Raw genomic sequence first — 21,428 nt, 5'->3', positions numbered from 1 at the left:
CAAACAAGCCAATGGCCTAATCCAAGAACAACCCAAGCATCCTGCCTTCCTACTGCCAAAACAGGACGGTGGTTCATACCTTAAAGGCTACTTAGCCCTTTGCAGGACCGGGCCTAGACATGAAGACTACAGCGCTAAGCTGTTTTACAGGGGGGTTTTTTCCTTTTTTTTTTTTTTTTTTTAACATTGGGTGGCTGTTGCTTCACTTGCTGTTTTGACTGTCACAATTTCAAAGTGAGTGTACAGCTTATTCACAGGGTGAGAAGGAAGGGGACCTTCCAACTGAATTTGCTTTCCCTTGGAAATGGCTGAGGCAGGCAAGCATTTGTGGTCGTTACCTCTCTGTCTTAAGCCATGTTTCATCTTCAAAATAAATTCAGGAGCCAGAAGGCAGGAAGAAGAGAAACGGTCATATTTTACTCCTTGAGGGGCTGGGTTGTTCTCCCTCCTACCACCATGACTGTGACCATTGGCTTCTTTATCCATCCACCTGTCCCACAGCACAAGCGTTGAGGTTCTATAGAGTTTTATTCTCAGTCCTGCTCTGAGCTGGCATGGGAGAAAGCCGGCTTGAAGCACTAGTGGCTGCTGCCGTTCTTATTCGCTTCCTTTGCTTCCGTGATCAGCGGCGTCAGGCTGGAGAGAGGCTTGGCTAATTTTAGGAATGGATGCTGTGCAAAGGAAAAAAAGAATGAACCATTACTTTCCAAACTCAGGTACTCACAGCCTCAAGCAGCATTTCTCTGGTTATGGGGAATACGCTGAAACAGGACTGAGGGGACCATCTGCACCTGCGTCTTCATGTCCAGTACCTTGCTATCACAGGCAAACAGGGCCCAAAATCCCATTAATCCCTTTATCAAGTTGTCTTCAGCGTGCTGGCATTTCTGCCCTGCCAGCACTCTGGGAATGCTGTTTGCTCTCCCAGGGCCTTGTTCCTTTCAGGAAACGCAAGTTACTTACTTAGGTTCCTGTTTTCTAAAGACATGGGCTATCTGAGTTGTCAGAAAAGAGCAGAGGCATAAGCCGTTCCTTAGGGAACTCAAACACCTCTAGGAAATGTTTATGCCAGGAGTATTTAGGCCCATGTGTTCTTCTGAAGGCCACGGAGGTACAGGTTTTCAGCACCAAGACAAGAGCAGGGACACCAGTGACAGAGCGCTGACGGACTCAGCTCTGGCTTGCAGCGAGAGCAGTGGCTACCATCCCATTTGCCACTATGTAAAGCTGAATATACTACCAAAATTCAACACAGGGCCGCAAAAATGATCAGAGGGACAGAACACCTCTCCTAGGAGGACAGGCTGAGAGACTTGGGGTTGTGCAGTCTGGAGAAGAGGAGGCTCCGGAGAGACCTTTTTGCAGCCTTCCAGTACTTAAAGGGGGCTTCTAAAGAAAGATGGGGACAGGTTTTTTAGCAGGGTCTCTTGCAACAGGACAAGGGGTCATGGTTTTAAACGACAAGAGGGTAGATTCAGGCTGGATCTAAGGAAGAATTTTTTTGCAATGAGGTGGTGAAACACTGGTACAGGTTGCCCGGAGAGGTGGTAGATGCCCCATCCCTGGGAACATTCCAGGCCAGGTTGGACGGGGCTCTGAGCAACCTGCTCTAGTCGAAGATGTCCCTGATCACTGTAAGGGGGTTGGACTAGAGGACCTTTAAAGATCCCTTCCAACCCAAACCGTCCTATGATTCCACTTCTTTTCCTTTTGAAAAGCACCAAGACTGGAGACTAATATGAGGGGGTTCCGTCTCATGCCTTTGAGTTTAGCTGGTGAGAAAACCATTACATAGAACAGCTGTTCCGCTTGCAGCCGTGTCCCCTTTTACCTGCAGAAGTTCCTTGGCAGACCCTCGCCTGTCCACATCCACCTCCAGGCAGCAGCTCAGAAAGTCGCGAAACACCGCGGACAATCGCTCAGGGTTCTGCAGCTCTGGTGTCCCGTTCGTAGCGATCAGATGCAGCGCCTAGAGAAAAAGGGAACATGAGACTCCACCTGTTTCCTTCATATCCATAACTGCCCAGATAGACCCCATTTTTTAAGGTTCAGTCTCCAGTGGCAGTTTCTTCCCTGGCAGGGGGTCAGACAGGATTTTTCTATAGCTACATAAAAAACCTTGAGGCAGCCACAGCTCTTCCAATATCAAAATGATCTTGCCTTGACAGCTGATTTCACGGACTGACCTGGTTAGTATGAACTACATCGGCAAAAGCACATTTTGCTTCTCCAAGTAGTGACAGGCTTGTGACAGTGACAGTTTACAGGCTCTTTTAAAGAGTGAATTTGGCCTAACGCTATTATTTCTGAGGATTACTACTGAAAATGCATCTCGGCGGGGCTCACTGTTCCCTAAAGTACAGCTTCCATAAAGCAAAGGTAGCCAAGTTTTTTGCTCTGCTCTTGATAAAAATGGTAACCAGATGGGAAAAAAGGAAATCCATCAGCTTAGTCCTTGGATAAAGAAACAGAAACATTGGGAACCTTTTTTTCAACACAGGCACATAAGTTGCATGCACAAATATCTTATGAAGAAAATGCATCTTTGGGCAGATGGGAGCCAAGCTGCAACAACGTCTTTCAGCAGTCTCCAAATTCCAGATCAGCGTCACTTATGTGTTAAGAAGAAAACGTTTAATGCTTGCTATCAGAAAAACGAGTAATTCCATCGCTATGGGAACACTCCGCTACCTCAGAATTGGGAGTATTCACCTGTGTTAAGGGTTGAGTCCTCTGTGGATTCCCCTCCATGTTGTGCATAAATGTCCAGCTGCTCATCTGAATGCACAGTCATTCTGTGCACACAAGCCTAGCCAAACACTTGAAAATTCCAGCCTTTCTCCTCTTCAACAGCATCCAGCCAAAGCTAAGCTCAAGTTTCCTAAGCAAAGCCAAGGATGTTCACTGTCAAGTAGCTGACGGAGTTCATGCAGCTGAGCAAGTCTTCCTGATATTCCTCAGGCCAAGGGAGTACAACGTCATTTTGCAAAACACAGGGTGAGCAGTATCCAGTGTGGTTCGCTTGTAACCAAGGTCTAACATGCTGAGAAGCCAGCGAGATGAGTTCATTGCGCTTTTGCAAGATGTTATGTAGAAACGGAAGACAAACCTTTTGAACTATTCAGACATAAACTTCCAGAATACGTCTAAACTACACAGCAATAATGATAGAAATAGGCCATGGGGTCTTCCATTAAAACGTCTGCCATTACAACAGCTCTGTTCTACTGGCACTTAACTAGACCGGGACCACATTGACTTTGCTATTGTCCTCTTAAATACAGAGGACAATTTCCAAGCCTAAAAAGGCAAAGAAACGATCCTAGAGTAAAAACAATAAAAGGAAGCTTCTTTCCTTTTCCCACAACATAAATGTCACAACATCAGTCTGCTCCTGTCCATCTGCAGCTGACCTCAGCCACCGGACACAGTGGTGAGCTGGAGTGCCTGTCCTCACTACGCTTCAATTGCGCTACCCGAGGGATGATACTTCTCCTGCGGGAAAGGACTACAGCACCAATGGCAGCTTTGGGGATTTTACTGCAGCCACATTCACCTGAGTGTGAAACAGGAGTGCCAGGACAAATGGAGCTCTTTTAGTTACTTGTTTCTTCTCAGAACATGAATCCCAAAGAAGAGTCATCTTCAGCTCAGTACGTCCCCTTTTCAGTATTTCCACCAGAACAGGGAAAGGTCTACGGGAAGCTGAAGTACCTTCTTATCACATATCTTTTGGTCTCCTATGATATGCAGCTGGCAAAGAAAAGCAAGTACGGTACAAAGGAAAGGAGCGTTCGCAGTAGCTGCAAAGGGGCAATAAGCTCATTAATTTGTTTCACATGCCAAGAAACAAGAAAGGCTTCAGCAGACCATTACAGCTGCAGCCTGTGAAAGCAAGATCCTAAAGGTATCCAGGCCACCCAGATACGTGACAGAACAACATACAGATGATTAAGAAGCCTGAAACTGTAGAAGATGTGCAGCATTTGAAAAAAATGCTACAGTTTTGAGACAAATTGATGCGCTGTGGTTAAGAAATGAAGAAGAAATGCTTAAGGGTTTGTTTTGTTTCTGTGGTTTTCTGTTTGTTTTTTTTTTTAATTGAAATCAGGAGGAGGTCCAACCTGAATTTCAAAGGGTTTTTATCACACCAGTGTTTGTCCCCCAGGCCCTCGGCATGCGCCGGATGGAAGGAAATCACAGTGAGAGGAAACAAATACCATCACAGACACATCCAAGACACACATGGCTCGAAAATTGTTCATTCCCGTGAGTTCTGCATCAGCTGGAAAGAACGTGAGCAGCATGGGATGCGCCTGCTCTACACGTGGAAAACAACACTGCATCTACATGAAGACTGCTGCTAACTCTAGGACTAATAAGCCTTTCATGCCCTTACAATTTATTTAGGTGTTTAAGTAACGGAAGCTCCTGTGTGCCTTCCATTATTAAAACAATCCTTCATAAAAAACAAATCAATCCTGTCGGGGTTGATTGACCTTAATAAAACTAGCTGATAACTGGGGAACTTCAGGCAGTCCATCACAGGCTGTTCACTGTTCCTAGCTCAGGGGCAACAACCGCTGAAAAAGAGCCCAGGAAGCCAATGCAGATGGAAGCAACTTCAGGTGCCTGATTTTCATCTACCACAGTTTTACTAAGACACCTGAAGATGCCTTGAAGCTCTAAGTGTCCAAGCTGATCGTATCTCCAGCAGGAGATGAGGCATATATGGAGAAAAAGAGCATCTCAAAGAATCTGGGTGAGGGCAGGAAGAGCTGAGTTTGGTCAGAGAGAAGAAATCCAGTGATCTTTCTAACAAACAGTTGACCTGAGGCTTCTCGAGGAGCCCTAATCAGCATTTGAGGTTAAGGAGGCAGGGAACCTTCAGCATCCCGACCAGTCACGCTAATGCTCTTCACGGGTTTTTGCTGCCTTATGCAAGGCAAATGCATTTTTTGCAAGGGTCTCCCAGGGAAGCAGGTGGAGTATGGGCTCCTCTCTTTGCTTGGCCGGGGGTATTTCCTGACCATTCTCTTGTTTCTTCTTTCAGTCTGCAGTACGCAGTCGGGGTGCCACAGACCAGAGAGAGCACAGCCTTACTGCTATGAGAAAAGCTAAAGGTCAGGCTCTATTTTAATTCTAGCCTTAATAAGAATTGCGTATGTATACGCATAGAGCAAACTTAATTTCCTCCGGAATTCCTGCATCCTGTCAGGAATTAACTGTGCAGCATTGAGCTCTGTTTCAGCTCTCAGTCATGAGGTGTTATCTTGGCAGACATTCCTCCACTATGACACGCTCCTTTGGTATAAGAACTGGTCATTTCATTTTAAGGAATTAGGACAAAACTGGAAACTTCAAAACATCAAAATACACTAGTGTACTACAAGTACCTGTGCCAAAAGTGATTATGGCATTACTAGAACCAGTGACACTTCCTGAAAGGCGCAGGTGAGCAATCGGCACTGATCTGAGTTTGGAAAGACTTCTCCTGCACGTACAGTTGAAATATTTTTCATAAAAATTCCCCAACTGGCGGATCTTGCTGCTGAAAAATTCTTGTCATTCAGAGATACAGCTCAAAGAGAGTTCTAAAAGCACATGAGAAATCTCAAGCATGGTTGAGGGCAAAAATGACACATTTCTGAACAGTCTACATGTCACTTCTCTTTTAAGGTCCCCCTATTGACATAACGACAGCTACAATATATGCCGATAGGCTCCAGCGACATATTTAGAAGCAGCCCTTGGTGGAACTAGTTCAAGCTGGTGTAACTGGGATTTTGTCTCATGGGAGACAAAACATGGGGCAGGTTAGAAAGACGGTGGTCTCTGGTTTTATTCGCACCTTACCCTGAGAGGATGAGCATTAACGTAAGGAGGTTCTCCTTGCGCCATTTCAATTGCCGTGATCCCAAGCGACCAGATGTCCACTTTGGGCCCGTACGCGTTTCCCGACACCACTTCTGGTGCCATCCAGTAAGGAGACCCGACCATCGTGCTCCGTTGACTCTGCTCAGGGGTGATCTGAGCACACAAGCCAAAATCAGCTGAGGAGAAAAACAAGTACTGTTAAAGGCAGCTTGATTTATGAAACCAAGCAAAAGAAATCCCTTCCAGATGCCTCAGAAGGCGTTGTTGAATCTATCTGGTAAAGCGGCCATGCTCTGTTTACTCAGTGCTCGAGCCAAGGAAATACTGAAGTGGCCACTTAAAAACCCCTCAAGTTTCATGCAGTGGCTTTTATTCACTTGAAGCTTTAGATTATTCTTTATTACTATCCCTTCTGGAAGGGACCTACACAAACCGAAACCACTCTTTACACCTTTTTCCTTTCTGTACCTCTCTGGACGTTGGCACTGTGCTCTTAGCTCGCAGCAGTGGTCTGCCAGTGCACTACCACAGGCATCGCTTTTGGGTAACAGGCAGTCAGTCAAAAGCAGCCCCACACCACATCCTGGGAATGCTGCACCTGACCAAGGATACCTACTCAGTTTGACAGATCCATCCATTCCGAGGAGGATATTGTCGCTTTTGATGTCTCTGTGGATCACTTGGTTGGAATGAAGGCAATCCAGAGCTTGCAGGCACTCATAGATAAAAAAGAAACATGAGGGTAAAACTTACTTAGTGACCAGATTTCATCACACAAGAAAAGAAATGGCTCTAAAGGATTTAATTTCTAGTTGAATTGAGAGTAATGGCAGAGTATTGTGCTCTCAAGAGGAAGAGCTTGCTGCTTCAACACAGAGTAATAACTTCCTAAACGAAGGCGTAGTAGCTTTTGAAACAGAAATGTCAATTCTTGCCACAGACTGTCCCCTGAAAGCACACACGGAATGACTGCTGCTGCAGGGAATGTGCTATCTCCACCCAGGTGACAAACTATGGTTTGCCAAAAACCAAAAAGTCCCTTCCTTCGGTATAAGATGGATCACTTTTGAGTCGGAGGTCGCATGAGAAAGATTTTATTGTTAGGCTTGACGGCAGATCTGGAAATAGCGTGTTAGGCATTTTTCAGGAGCAACCACCGTTTTGGGTGGAGTGCTATTCTTTTAAGCCGAGGACTGGGATGAAGGAGCCCCTCTTTTTCTTTGCTGGTATTTTAAAATTCTGCCACCAGCATATTTGCTTGTACACGAAAGGAATGCAGTACAGGCATGCTCCAGGCAAAGGTTTAGAGAGGCAAAGTTGAGAAGAGTAAAACTAAAAACAACAAAAAAAGAAATAGTACAATAAAATTCTATGAGTAAAACAACAGAGTGTAATAAGTGCAGCGATACTGGCAGGCAGTTCACTTAAGATGCTCTTTCTTCTCCGTATCATAAAAGCAACACAGAAACAAAGCTCTGAACATGAAACCTCTCATCTTCTTACCACCTGCTTAGAAGTACCATCCTGTCCCAGTAATGGGAAGCACAGGCGGGATCCCTTACCTCCCTACAGACAGCTGCTATCTGTCCTTCATCCATACATGTCTCCTCAAGAACATCATTTAAAGAGCCTCCAGCTAAGTATTCCATAACCACCCACAGTGTGTCACCGACGAGGTAGCTGAAAGAAGAAAACAATGGCACTGAGATGAGTGTGCACGGCTAAATTACCTCTGGAAAAAGGCTACAGCTGATTTTGTTTCCAAGTCATTCTTACATGAGGACAGGACAATATGAATAGACATTCCCTCTAGGCTATACAGGACTTAGAACCTGTGCGGTCTAAATGAGGAAGGCCCATAAGTGAACAATTAGAGGTCCGAGTTGGCAAGCAAGTGAAAAATTGAAGTTCAGTAATGGCAAAGATAAATCTTGGACCAGGAGGATGTGTACCAGTGAGGACAGGTATTGGTCAACAGTTTGGAAAACCTACCAGAAAATACATCCAGGAACAGGAGAAACAATTTAAAAAGTGGCAAATTACGTGTTTCTGCAAACAAGAACTTCACCTTCCTGATATCCACAGCAATGGAAAAGAGCAGGAACAGCCCAAAGGAAGTAATTTCGAGGAGGATTTACCAGCACTTATGATAAGACACAGAAAAGATGATCAACTTAACCACAAAACCAATCAAGCCAACAACAAAACAACATGGAGGTAGGCTGAGATGGCTGTGCCAGGTCCTTGAAAACAGTCTTAAGCAATATATGCCAGAAAAGATTAATGCAGACAAAATGCAGTCTCCTCCCATACACTGGCTACGAGTAGATAAACAATAGACATCAATTTTCTGCCAGCGACCAAAGGGGTTTTTAAAAAGGTTTGGCTTGCAGCATGTAAATGAACATTCACGTGATCATACCAGAACTACTCACCTCTCTAAATAGTTCACAATATTGGAGCTCTTGTTTTCTCTCATGATGAGGATTTCGTTAACTATTAGCTCCTTTTTGGGCTGTTGTTGGAGATTAATTTGCTTTATGGCCACCTAAAACGACAGGGAAAGCCATTAACTTGAGTAGCCTGTTGCACAAGGTCCCAATGAACATGCAGCGCGTGTTTTTGGAATGACACAGCAGAGCTGTGCCAAACTGTCTTGGTATCAGACCAAAGAGCTCAGTAACTTATATTACAACACCCGATTTCTCTGCTAGCCTGGGTGCTAGTTACAGGACACACGGCCATATACATTTTGTCTTGTAAAATCTGTACAAATGCTCTTTAAACTATCAAGCACGCATCTCTAACAACACTCTCTGGACCGACATTCTTCTCAGATGGTCTTAGTTTACCACCACTATTATTGTTGATGCACAGTTTGCAAGCAGGAAGTGATTTTGTTACTGCCAAGATACACAAAAACTGCTGGTAATGCTTTAGTAATTGTACGATTTGTCATCATTATTTCAGCAACTGCTGTTACTCTTGACTTGACGGCATAACAGAGAGAAAACACAGACGTACATTACATTTCAAAAGCCATACTAAAACAATCATTAAGGTTACACACACAAAAAATACAGTCCTGGCTGTTGCCTTCGCAGGCGTGGCGACCTGGTTCAGGAACGGCACGGAGACCAACCCCAGGCCGCTCGGGCCATCAGCTCGCTGACACCAATGTGGTAGACGGCAAATGGCGTTTATTAGTGTGTGACACGGCGTTATATAGCTTAGGTTTATAACCTCACTTCTGTCTGCTTGCATCATAAATTAAACGCTATTGGCTTTCAGGAGAGGGGCCCTAACTTTCCGTACAGCGCGATATCTTCCGGCCGCCAGACCCTAGCTATCTACACCTGGCACTTCCTAGCTTCTTGAATCTTGATTTTGCAACTCGAAATACACATTCCTTAACACAGTTCAGATTGGCAATTACTTTGAGGGTTTCAAAAAAATAATCCATTCTATGTCATTTGATGGATACACCCCGGGTCCTAAGCAGGGCTAGACCTCTACCTAAGAGCAGTTATAAAGCGCCTCTGTCTAGTCCTGCTCTCAACATGGCACGAAAGAGACCACCCCTCCGCTCCCATTCCTGGGTTTCTAGCCACATTTTCAGGCAGGGTTTGTATAGATTCAAGACCGCTTGCCTTGGAAAAGGAAAGGAATGTGAAGAGGCCACTTTAAACTGGTCACTACAGGGGCTGTCAAAGCTAACGCCGCTTTCCTTCAAGATTCGTTTCTCACCCTCCTGGCCCCCACTTCCCTGCGAGCACTTCACGGGCTGTAATGGGCTGTCACCGACACCAGACTTAAACACGACTGTTTGGTTTGGGAGAGATCTTTGCTCTTGATATACTTCTTCTACACTGACAGACAAGAGAATGATTTCTAAACCAACACATTGACGCTGGCAATAAAAATGATACTGTTTTTATCAGTCCCAAAAGCTTGCTGGGATTTCTGAAGGCTGAAGACAGCAGATGATGCATTTTGCCAGCTGACACTAGCCTGTGCTTCAGAGGAACCGCCTTGGCAGTAAAGATCTACTGGCCACCCAAAAGCCCCATCCACCCTTCGCACCAGAGGGGAGAGCACTAAAGACCTGCAAAATCGGCTGGGACTGTGGACACTTACCTCTTGTCCTGTGGTGATGTCCATCGCCATGTAAACAGTTCCTGACGCCCTAGAAACAAAACAGCAGCAAAGAAAGGAGCACTTTAGTCCCTAGGAGTGAAAGCAAGCCCAGACAGGAGATCGCTGCTGCCTGTAGGGTTTAAAAAACACCCTTGTTCACCCACTCCTTCAGGCAGCAGCGCACAGCGCAGCAGCCCACCAGCCCTCTGCCACGCAGGGTATCCAAGAGAAAACTTATGCCCAACGTGAAGAACAAGGGATGTCCAACATGAGGAAAGGATCCAGACACAGCTTTCTCCAGCATAGCAAAGCAAGGAAACTATTCTCCATCCATCCTACAAGGTCACAGCTAGAGCAGGTTAAGGCATGTTGTGCTCCAAACAGGGGATCCTTAGACAGCTTCTTTAGGTGTCAAGAGCCGTCAGCAGCTGCTTCTGTTAGGTGCACCGGACACGTGAAGGACTCTTCATGGTATCTGTATTTTCCTCCTGTGGCAGACACGGGTTGTGTTGTAGAGCCACCAGAAAGAAATGGTGCTCTCATCTGCGGACTAGGCAGTGTGGCGTTTTGTTTGCCATCTGCCTCTTGTTAAAAGAGGTTCTTCCCCTGTAATGATGTGAAGGGCCTGAAAGGCCACGGTCAGAGGAAACCCCTTTGGGTTTAAAGTAACTGCAGGCTTGTAAACCCCATTAGTGTTCCTTCTGAGCTAAGCACAGGTTTACACTGCCATCATGTCAAAGCTGACGTCTGCACGGGCAGTGAGGCAAGGGAGAGCCAGCGAGGGAATTCTGAGAAGTGGGAACACCCATCCGGCAACTGTCCCACTGACTGACAATGCCAAAATCAGTTTGCTCCTTTTCACCTGATCCCCTGGCTTGTTTGTGTACCTGCAGGCTGAAATATGTCTGAAGCACTGCTATCCAACAGGCACCAGGGACGATTTTTTTCTGGAGGATTTTTCCCCATCACTACAAATTGACCTGCAGCATGACAGTCACGAGCTGGTGACGGCAGCACGCTCACTGCTCTGTAAGAAGGGCGTGCCATCTTCAGGCTGCACTAAAAGCTGGAGGAAATCAGTTCAGAGACCCTTTCAGGCCAGATATTAGCCACTTCTCTTCCCACCAGCTGCTGAGGCACCTTTGTACAAGCTCACTCCTAGGATGGGCAAAACAAAAGACGGTGAGGGCGATGGTCATACTGTCACGGTCACACGTGCGTCACACGCATGTTTCTTCTGGCTCTCACTTCTTCAGTCGACACATATCTTTTGAGAGCCTGGCACAGCTCTAAGTGTCCACTGACATTTTACAAATGACAATGAGAACCAAACCTTCGGGTATAACGCAAGTGGCAATCCCAGAAAGGGTTTTTATACAACGAATGGAGCAGAAACACCTTCCCACAAGTGCCCCACCAAACAAGAAGTGTCTACGATAAAGCCTGCCAGAGAAAGAGCGTGAGTGCGTCTGGCTTTCTGCAGCATCTATCAGTTCTAGGTCAGCAACGTGCTACCCTGACTCCAAACCTCACAAGCAGTCACGGTTTCTTTACAAACACTAAGGTCACCTGCCTTAACAGGCAGGAAAACATCTCCCGATGTCAGTGAACAGCTTCTGTCAGACACTGACAGCAGCGTGATCCTGGTGCTACACAATGGCGCTGGCCCTCCCGGAACTACGACACAGCCACCGAAACTTTGACCGAGCTGGGAGTCTGTCTGTATTTAAAACGCAAGTCAGATACCTAATTTTGATGCCATTTCTTCTTGCCTCCTCACATCGGAACCATTTCAAATCAATCCTAGTTACAGTAAGCATGGTTGGGCTTCAAAGGGAAATAGCCTGATGTTTTTTTTTCTGTAAACTCCTAAAACCTGCAGGATCCACAAGTGGTCTGCCATGAGGCAGATGATGCATGTTCTCATCAAGTACTTTGTGCTTCAACTCTCTGTTTATTACTGAATTTTTGTTCTTTTCTGCCTCTGCTAGAAAAGAGAGCTTATTATTTAATCTCTGGGTTCTGTTGCTAAACTATGTGGTTATAATCCAGATCACTGAATATCTTTTTAGAGCAAAATATTTGAAAGAAATGGTATTGAGAACTGGCATCTATCTCACAACTAGCAGGTGCTAAGTTGCTCTTTTAGGCAACAAAGTTTTTTCACCATTCTTTAGCATGGCCAGATTATTTTGCGACATACAAAAAACTATTCCCCCTTCTCCCCCTAAGAACATAAGCAAATAGGGGCCACACACTTGAGGGACAGTAGACCTTCCCGGTCCTGCTCCTTGCTGCAGACAAGACATTGGCTCCACCAGGTTGTCTTTGGCCGTGCCTTCCGACCGCACTTATAAATTTGATCGGTACTGAGAGACAGGAGAATCTAAATCCAGGGTTGTCTGAACATGTCTGGAGCTTGCCCGACTTCACGCTTGATATTACACCAGCAAAATACCTGGCCCATTTTTCGTGTCAGTAACTGTGGTCAGACTTACCCTTGGCCAATTTGCTCCAATTCAGTATATTTCTTCTTAGGATCTCCCATGCTCACAACGCTCCCTGAAAGAAACAAAATTAAAGATGCTCACTGCAAACTGGAGATACCAACTTCCAGCAGGTCAGAAATGCAGCTCCACTGTCTGGGCTTGTCAGTCGTTTGTAGCCACTTGGGCAACAACAACAACAACAACTTCGTCATACAGGCAGCTCCACAGCACAGACAGCCTCCACAAAGACGGATTTTCTACAGTCCTTTGGAGAGTTACCTTGACAGCAAACTAAGAGCATGGAGAAACATTCACAGCAGACAGGTATCAGAAAAGAACAAGCACCAATGCAAGTGTTTGTTGTCGAGAAACACTAGCGAGCGCTGGAACAACAGAGCCTTTATTTCCTTAGGAATAAATACTCTGTGTGATTCAACAGAAGGTTTAATGCTACCAAAGATTACATGCACCTTGGGTTCTGGAATCAATTTTGATGAACAGGTGCCATTTTCAGAACAGGAAAAATACTGCAGAGTGTTTCCAGGAGGGGATCTTCTCAACCTTTCAGCAGTTTGCCGGAAGAATGCCTTTATGTTTTTAAAGAACAGCTTCTCATGTTCATTCACCAGGAATGATGGGGTTTTAAGAACTATCACCATCATCCACTCATTACCGGGCTAAGTTCTGAAGACCTTGCTTATGCCACTCTAAGAACCACACTGCTTGTCTGCAACCTGACTGGGATTGACACGCACTTGTCCTGCACTCTCAACACTGCACGCATGTTGATCTCCACAGAATCACAGAATGGTAGAGGTTGGAAGGGACCTCTGAAGATCATCTGGTCCAACCCCCCTGCCAAGGCAGGATCACCGAGGGCAGCTTGCACAGGAACGCGTCCAGTGGGGTTTGGAAGGTCTCCAGAGAAGGAGCCTCCAACAACCTCTCTGGGCAGCCTGTTCCAGTGCTCCATCACCCTCACAGTAAAACAGTTTTTCCTCATGCTGAGGTGGGACTCCTGTGCTGCAGTTTATGCCCATTGCCCCTCGTCCTGTCACTGGGCACTACTGAAAAGAGACTGGCTCCATCCTCCTGACAGCCACCCTGCAGATATTGATAGACATTGAAAAGGTCCCCTCTCAGTCTTCTCTTCTCCAGACTAAACAGCCCCAGGTCTCTCAGCCTTTCCTCATACAAGAGATATTCCAGTCCCTTAATCATCCTCGTACCCCTCCGTTGGACTCGCTCCAGGAGTTCCCGGTCTCTCTTGAACTGGGGAGCCCACAACCGGACGCAATAGTCCAGATGAGGCCTCACCAGCGCAGAGTAGACGGGGAGGATAACCTCTCTCGACCTGCTGGCCACACTCTTCTTAATGCACCCCAGGATACCATTGGCCCTCTTGGCCACCAGGGCACAGTGCTGTCCCATGGATAACTTACTGTCTACCAATATTATGCTTATTCACAAATAAGCACAGCCGTGGTGGACAGCACGAACAGCATTATTCCTCAGGCTGCCGCGTTACACAGGCAGCTGCACAAACGAGATGCTGATCATTCCAGCAGTAAGGCTCAGAAGCCAGGCCAGATGGGGTGCTGCCGCCTCCCGGCAGCTCTGCGCTGCAGCAGCAGGAAGGCAGGGCCGGCACATCTGGCACAGGGCATGGGACAGAAAGGAATACCGAATACGTACTCAGTTTCTCTAGGATGTCCTCATCTGTCAGCCCAGATTTTGTCTCCTGCCCGTCTGTGTTTCTGGACAAAGCGTTTGATTGTCCACATTGCAGAGTGGTGGCCACTTTAGCTGGTGCCAGCGCAGCGGCAGGTTCAGTTACAGAGCATGAGTAGATCTGTGACAAGAAAAGGCTTTGTATCAGAAAGCTGGCTTGCAGAGATGCCCCTAAGATCATATTGCAAATGCAAATGCTTACGAAGATGCCTCTTCTCTGCTACTAAGATAAATTCACGGACCCTATCAGAATCACAGGAAACTCATAACTAAATGGGAAAGTTCAAACCCGATTGTTGGGGTGTCAGTGGCCTGGGTGAAGCACTGTCATGGTAGGACTGCGGCCCGCAGAGTCTTCACCCGCAAGTGCTGTCTGACCAGAAACATGCAGCTCTGAATTACCCCAAATACAGTGCTATCCAACGCTGGGACTTACTGGTTTTGTATGTTCAGGCCAGGGTGTGGGAACAGGGGGAGGTTCAATGCCTTCTTCCTCCTCCTCATCACCTTCATCCTCTTCTTCAGAAACAGGCAGAGCTGGTGGGGGTTCACATGCTGGTTTTGTGCCCTGTGGACAGACGGGAGCATGAGCGACAGTCACCGCTTTGGCACTTGGGAGCTTTGACAATTACACACCACTTGGGTCTGCTCAGACAGCTTCAGGAACCAATCTGGACATGCCTGTAGTCCTACAGGCCCCGGTGCTAAGTTACACGTGGCACAGCACAATTTAAAGGTTACAAATGACCCTGCTGTTTTGTTAAGTTGTCTTGGCGTTTTTCATTCTTGCTGAAAACAACTTATCCATGCCCATGCTTAGTCAAAGTCCAATTTTACAAAATGTCATGCTTGGATATATCGCTAGAAGTCACATCTAGTTGCTGGTTCATTGCTTTGGCGTTGTATCTACAGTCATGGTAACAGTTAATTAAGCTAACAGGTATCTACTTATTCGAATGTGGTTAAATACAAGGGTTTAAGAACCCTCCTATTTAACCCCAACCTTTGCTGCTGCTGCAAAGACGCTACGGTTGACTTTCCTTCAGCCTGCAAGGCTGGCACTCTGTCACAAAGGGCAAATCTCACAGCTTGCTCCACCATTCTTAAATGCTAGGAAAGCTAAAGGTTACCTTCACACTCACCGAAGGATGGGTTTCTCGGTATCCACGGGCGATTTTACCTGCAATGTGCAAAGGAAAATTAACCAGACGCTGTTATAAAAATGCCTTTTGTGGGGAAACCCACAGAACAAGGAAATCCAAAGAGACGACATGTTTCTTTCACAACATCCCTCCAGGAGCAACAGCTATTTTACATAGAGAGGAGGGTAACAGGACAATAGAAAATGCTACACTGTCTTGTGTCTATTTTTTGCCCTGTTTTGCCAGTAACTAAAAGAATTGGAAACTTATTCAAGAAAATGCAGATTGGTCTTTAACTGTCAATGCTTCTGTTCCCCCATTAAAGCTTGCCAAAATTCCACCTTAGCTGTGCCACTTCTATTCTGACAAACCACAGTCACAGCTCCTGAGTTCAGGAGCGTACACAAAGTGTTTTGAATTTTGCATTTCACCACAAAACTAATTGCTTTTTTAGCAAACATTAAGTGTCAACTTAGACAGTCAAATCTCTTCATTATGCAAGTTAAAAAAAAAAAGATGCTTTCCCTCAAAAGAAGAGAAACGGTAATAAATTCTGGAGATTAACCTCACAGTTTCTCTCTCACAGAAGCTCTCCCAGTCCGCATTTTAGCAGTTGCACTGGTTGAACCAGCAAACTGAGGAAATTGCAGACCCCACTGCCACACACTACCAGGCGTGGGGAACTGAACCACTGCAGGTAAATCTGTCCAAATGCTGTCCACACCCGGTGGGATAGAGACACCCCCTTATTAGCTGCAGCTCTTGACAGAAGCTTTACCAAAGTCATGGTATCTTACTGGCATTTTTGTTTAAAAATCAACTCCGTTATTAAGGAACAGCCAAAGAACACATCGATACAGAAGCCAACTAGTAGTAAAAACCTCCACTTACTTGCTACATGTGTGGCCAGCCAGGGTCTGTCTGGCAAATACAATACAGAAAAAGCCAAAGAAAAGAAAACGCGAACTGCAGCACAGACTTGCTCACTCATTTTTGCAACGATAGGTCACAATTTTGCAGACTGTAGGCATCCAGGAGGATAAAGGACATCCCCATCACATCTGCAGGCTCTTGGACGGGAATGCCCACACCACGAGGGTCTTCCTGGAGTGAGCCTGCTATGGAGATTGCTCGGGACACTTATGCCTGCCTTCTCGCCCTCTGTGACACCGTTCCTGTTACAGCACAATGGCAGCCGTTCTGGGTTGGTTTGTGAGTTTATGCACAGCAACCTCGTCCTCTGCATGGGGTTTGCGTGGCAAGGTTGTGGCAGCAGGGCTGCAGGGGTGGCTTCTGTGAGAAGCTGCTAGAAGCTTCCCCTGTGTCCCATAGAGCCCGTGCCCGCCGGCTCCAAGACGGACCCGCCGCTGGCCAAGGCCAAGCCAGGCAGCGACGGGGGCAGCACCTCTGGGATAACATATTTCAGAAGGGGACAAAACCGGCACGTGGCATTTGCAGCCGGAGAGAGGAGTGAGAACATGTGAAAAGAGCTCTGCAGACACCAAGGTCAGTGCGGAAGGAGGGGCAGGAGGTGCTCCAGGCGCCGCAGCAGAGGTTCCCCTGCAGCCCCTGGTGAAGACCATGGTGAGGCAGGCTGTGCCCCTGCAGCCATGCAGCTCCACGCTGGAGCAGATCTCCACCTGCAGCCTGGGGAGGACCCCCCGCCGGGGCAGGGGGATGCCCGAAGGAGGCCGTGACCCCGTGGCAGGCCCGTGCTGGAGCAGCCTGTTTCTGGAGGATGGCACCCCGTGGCTGGGGCCCAGGCTGGAGGATGCCGACACAGTCTCACGTAGCCTGACGTGATCCTGCCCTGCTGTGCCAGCCTGCAAGAGTTAGAGGAACTGGATTGTCCGGACTCCAAGCCAAGGGCCATACGCTTTCAGCACCTGGTTAACGTTTTGTAGTTTCATCTCACTCAAACCTATAGCGTAAGATGAAGCTTTCCTTCTGTTTCTCTATGGTGGGTCTCCACTACAAAAGAACCCTTCAGTCCAGAAGAATATGCCCAGAGGACTCTGGGACTCCCTCGTAACTGACTGGAAGAAGGGACGTGAGATGAGAAAGCGTACCCTCCTGCTCACACTGCCGAGCTTAACCAGCCCCCAGACAGGGATCCCCATGGGACCCTGCAGTACTAAACCAACCACTGCCGTAATCCTGGGCTGGGCTGGGCAGCAGGGAAAACACCGTGTTGTCGGTGTCTGGTAGGTGCAGCAGGGAAAACACCGTGTTGTCGGTGTCTGGTAGGTGCTATTTTCAGCTTGTTAGTGGAACTGTGTACCTATCCAAACAGGTATCACAAGTTCATGGAAGCTCTTGTTAGAAAAGAATAAAGAAAAAGACTGCAGAACAAATATTTTGAAAAAGAATTCTCGTAGTAAGTTTCAGTGGATTATGCTGCTAAGTTTTATATGATTTGATACTGTGACTTATCTCGGCATTGTTAGTGAATGTGATTGCTGCTATTTTGTATTGGATAAATTGCCATCTTTAAGTGACAGGAAGCACAAAATCATGGACTATATCACTACACCAGAATCCCTGATACTCTATCCCTTTAGTCATGTAAACCGTTGACCAAGTCTGGGACTAGGAGTGGATTCAGCCGCACCTAGACTCCCCTCTGAAAAGGACTTTAGAAAGCATGGGGGTCCACCCTGAACCTCGTGACTCAACGGGAGGGCATTCCTTTACTTTCCTTACCTAACCTTAGTCATAAACCGTTGACCAAGTCCAGGACTAGGGGTGGATTTCGGTCCACTCTGAGCCTCGTGTCTCAAGAGGAGGGTCTCCCCTAGTTTCTCTCCTCAAGATACACATTAACTCGATCCGATAGACACGTAAATCATTCCAGTTTAATTGTAATCTGGCTTCTCTCTGCATAGCTTTTCCACGTTGAATATGGAATAGAGTGGACCCTGCCAGCAACTTCTGTTAATTCGCGGTTTTTACAAATCTAGATTAAAATCATTCGCTTTCTGATATCTTCGGCAGTGATTCTTTAAGCAGCCTAAATTATCCATCCGTGACAGCCCAGGACGAAGGGAGGGGTGCCAGGAAGGTGTTTTAAGATTTCATCATATTTCCCATTATCCTACTCTGATTTTGATTGGCAAGAACTTAAACAAATTTCCCCAAGTTGAGTCTGTTTTGCCCGTGATGGTAATTGCTGAATGATCTCTCCCTGTCCTTATCTCGAGCCACAGGCTTGTCCTTATATTTTCTCTCCCCTGTCCAGCTGAGGAGGGGGAGTGACAGAGCAGCTTTGGTGGGCACCTGGCGTCTAGCCAAGGTCAGCCCACCACATCTTCTCTACAGCTAATGCAAGAAATCCTTGAAAATTCCCCTCTATCACAAAACACCACAAAAAAATCCTCAGGGTCCATAACCTGTTGCTCAAAGGATCCAAGAATAACTCATAAAACGCACAAAACAAGTATACCCTGTACCCCAATCTGAACAGCGTGAAGGAGCAAGGATGCAAAGAAACAAAAGTAAACATGACCTTTGGCCACTAATGCTTCTCCGGAAAAATGGTCATGATTGCTCCATCTACTGTCTGCTTTAGTTGTAAAAACAAGCAAGAGAAGAAAAGTCACAGTTTCAATGCCATTTAGGGGACAAAAGCAGAAAGAGAATTCATTTCAGGAGTATTCCACAAGGTGGAAGTTTTTAAGGCTGCTGCTTGACCACCTGATTTTTGAACGTGGGTCTGACTCATTTTGGGGCCTGACACTGCCTCTTTCGCAGTGAGATGTCAACTTACCTCCCGACAGGGAGGCGATTCGAGACAGTCAGCACGGTTTCACCTAGGACAAGTCCTGCCTGACCAACCTACTGGCCTTCTGTGATGCAGCGACCACATTAGTGGGCAAGGGAAGAGCAACCGACGTCGTCTATCCAGAGTTCTGTAAGGCCTTTGAGACAGTCCCCCACAACAGCCTTCTCTCTAAGTTGGAGAGAGAGAGATTTGACGGGCTGGGGACTGTGCTGAGTGGTGTGGTTGACACGCCTGAGGGATGGGATGCCGTCCAGAGGGATCTGGATAAGCTCAAGGAATGGGCTCGTGTGAACCTCTAAGGTTCAGCATGGCCAAGTGCAGGGTCCTGACACAGTACTCCAGCTGGGGTCTTGCCACAGCGGAGTGGAGGGGCAGAGTTCATGTACTTCACGGCATCCTTCGAATTTATGAAGGACTATCAACAGAGATGGGGTTGTCCATGAGCATGAGAACCACATGAAGTCTAAAAGTCAGCAAAGGCACCTGCTCCAAAGCGTGGCAGCCTCCTGTCACACCGGAGGCAGCTCTACCTTCCACTGTCTCCAGATGTCAGGGCTCCGGTGGGTCACTCTTGGGGTAGCAGCAGGAACACTTTGGCACAGGTAAAAAGCGTTCCCAGAGCTTCCTGCAAGCATTTGCACAGCTCACAGCCCAGGACAGCCATGCCTGTGACGGCCACACCGTTTTTACCCTGCCTCCCCAGAACAAGGACAACATTCTGGACATCTCACTCCTGGGCAGAAAGCCCAGAGACTTCCTTTAATGACAGAAATCCAAAGAGCTACAATAAGCTTTTTAAATCAAGTACAGCCAATAAAAAGCAGACAAACCCACCAAAAATGATGGGTAATCCTCTGAGGCACTACTGAGGAAGAAAAGCTCTCCCGTTAAGTCCACTGCCCCTCACAAAACAGACAAGTGGCTTAAAGAGATGCCTTCAAAGAAACTGCAGATGGAAGAGAACCCTGGTAACTCTAGTACAAGAAACTGCCCAACCTGCTGCAGACATATTAGACCAGAAAAGTGGCTTACAAGACACAAAACACAGTACAATCCACCAGAGCAGCAAAAAAGTCAACCAGAAGAAACATCGTACACAAACCAAAGGTGCCTGTCCAACCACTAAAAAGACAAGCTGAAAAAGGACTCTCCACAAAAAAAGGCTACACAGAACACAACGCAAGGCAGAAATAACCTAACCCCAGGAACCCAGGGCAACAAACCCAGATTCTGTCCATAGCAAGAACACGCTTTAATCCTACCTCGCTGAAACTCTGGCATGCCATAACCCTGCCACCCCATCAACCTAGCAAACTGTAGCCCTAGCTTCCCATAACCCTCGCCCATTGTAGCTCTAGGATGTCAACAAAATGAACACAAACTCTCTGGAAATCTCTGCCGGGACCTTCAGGTGGCTCCGGATTTCAGACATCACAACTTGGAAGTGGGAGCAGGACTAGAGCCACAGGGATGTCACCAGCATCCATCTTTACATCATCCGTCACACCCTGATAACAGGCCCAGGTTAAACACTCCCAGGGAGAAAGGCTGAGGCACTCAGAGACATTGAACCAGACAGCCACAGCCACGGGGCTTCAGCTCATCTTTGCTGTGTGAGAGCCACCAGGCAGATGACCCCATCCTCCTGGAGACACTCCTCAGGGCAGACGTACCCAGTGCCAGGTGGCTGGATATGGCCTTTGCTCTATGGGGAGGCGCCTTCTGGGAGCAGGATCCCTCACAGGGGCACTGGGAAGCCCTCCTGGATCCCAGAGAAACATCTCTGTGCTGCTCCGTATCTCACCAAAACCAGGGGTGGAGGAAGGCTGCTTTCATAGCCTCCAAGACAACCAGCTCACCTGGGCTGCTCTGTGGCCACCTTTGCTGTCAGGCAGGTCTCAGCACTGCTCTGCAAGCAGCTGTCTCCTCCCTGCAGGGCACTCTCCAGCACAGGGTGCATCTCCACTTGCTCAGTCTGTGGGCAAAGATCGAAAGGGAGGGATGGGTTTGCTTTGCCCTCATTCCCAGGGTGCCACAAGAGAGACCTGCCACCCCCAAATCAGCCGTGTGATGTGGACACCACATACGAGCTGCAGACGTGGGTCAGGACGGCTGTGGGGAGCGGGCAAGCCAATCTGCGGTGCCCTCGGTGCTGGCTGAAAGCAGAGCTGGAGGCAACGGGGCGAAGCCCAGGGCAGCCGGCAGCAGGGCCCGGCAGGGTGCAGTGCCCGCAGAAATGCCCGGCTCCTGGAGCCTTAGCCCTGGGGCTGC

General features: G+C 47.4%; 1 protein-coding gene across 1 annotated transcript; it reads right to left on the bottom strand.

Annotated features, from left to right (window-relative positions):
- Positions 1-28: 28 nt before the first annotated feature.
- Positions 29-20,504, bottom strand: LOC309416258 (serine/threonine-protein kinase PAK 3-like; the record flags this gene model as incomplete). Its single annotated transcript, XM_082015830.1, has 12 exons — positions 29-671; positions 1,832-1,969; positions 5,857-6,053; positions 6,494-6,593; positions 7,440-7,557; positions 8,313-8,425; positions 10,015-10,063; positions 12,513-12,576; positions 14,199-14,355; positions 14,671-14,802; positions 15,377-15,414; positions 20,420-20,504. The coding sequence occupies 12 exons, from the start codon at positions 20,502-20,504 to the stop codon at positions 579-581; spliced, it is 1,284 nt and encodes a 427-aa protein (XP_081871956.1). The 3' UTR covers positions 29-578.
- Positions 20,505-21,428: the final 924 nt, after the last annotated feature.

Source organism: Phaethon aethereus (assembly GCF_964289735.1).
Source record: "Phaethon aethereus genome assembly, contig: HAP1_SCAFFOLD_463, whole genome shotgun sequence".
In the NCBI taxonomy this organism is placed as follows: Eukaryota; Metazoa; Chordata; class Aves; order Phaethontiformes; family Phaethontidae; genus Phaethon; species Phaethon aethereus.
The sequence above is the reverse complement of the archived record's forward strand: the minus strand, read 5'-3'. Positions and strand labels throughout refer to the sequence as shown.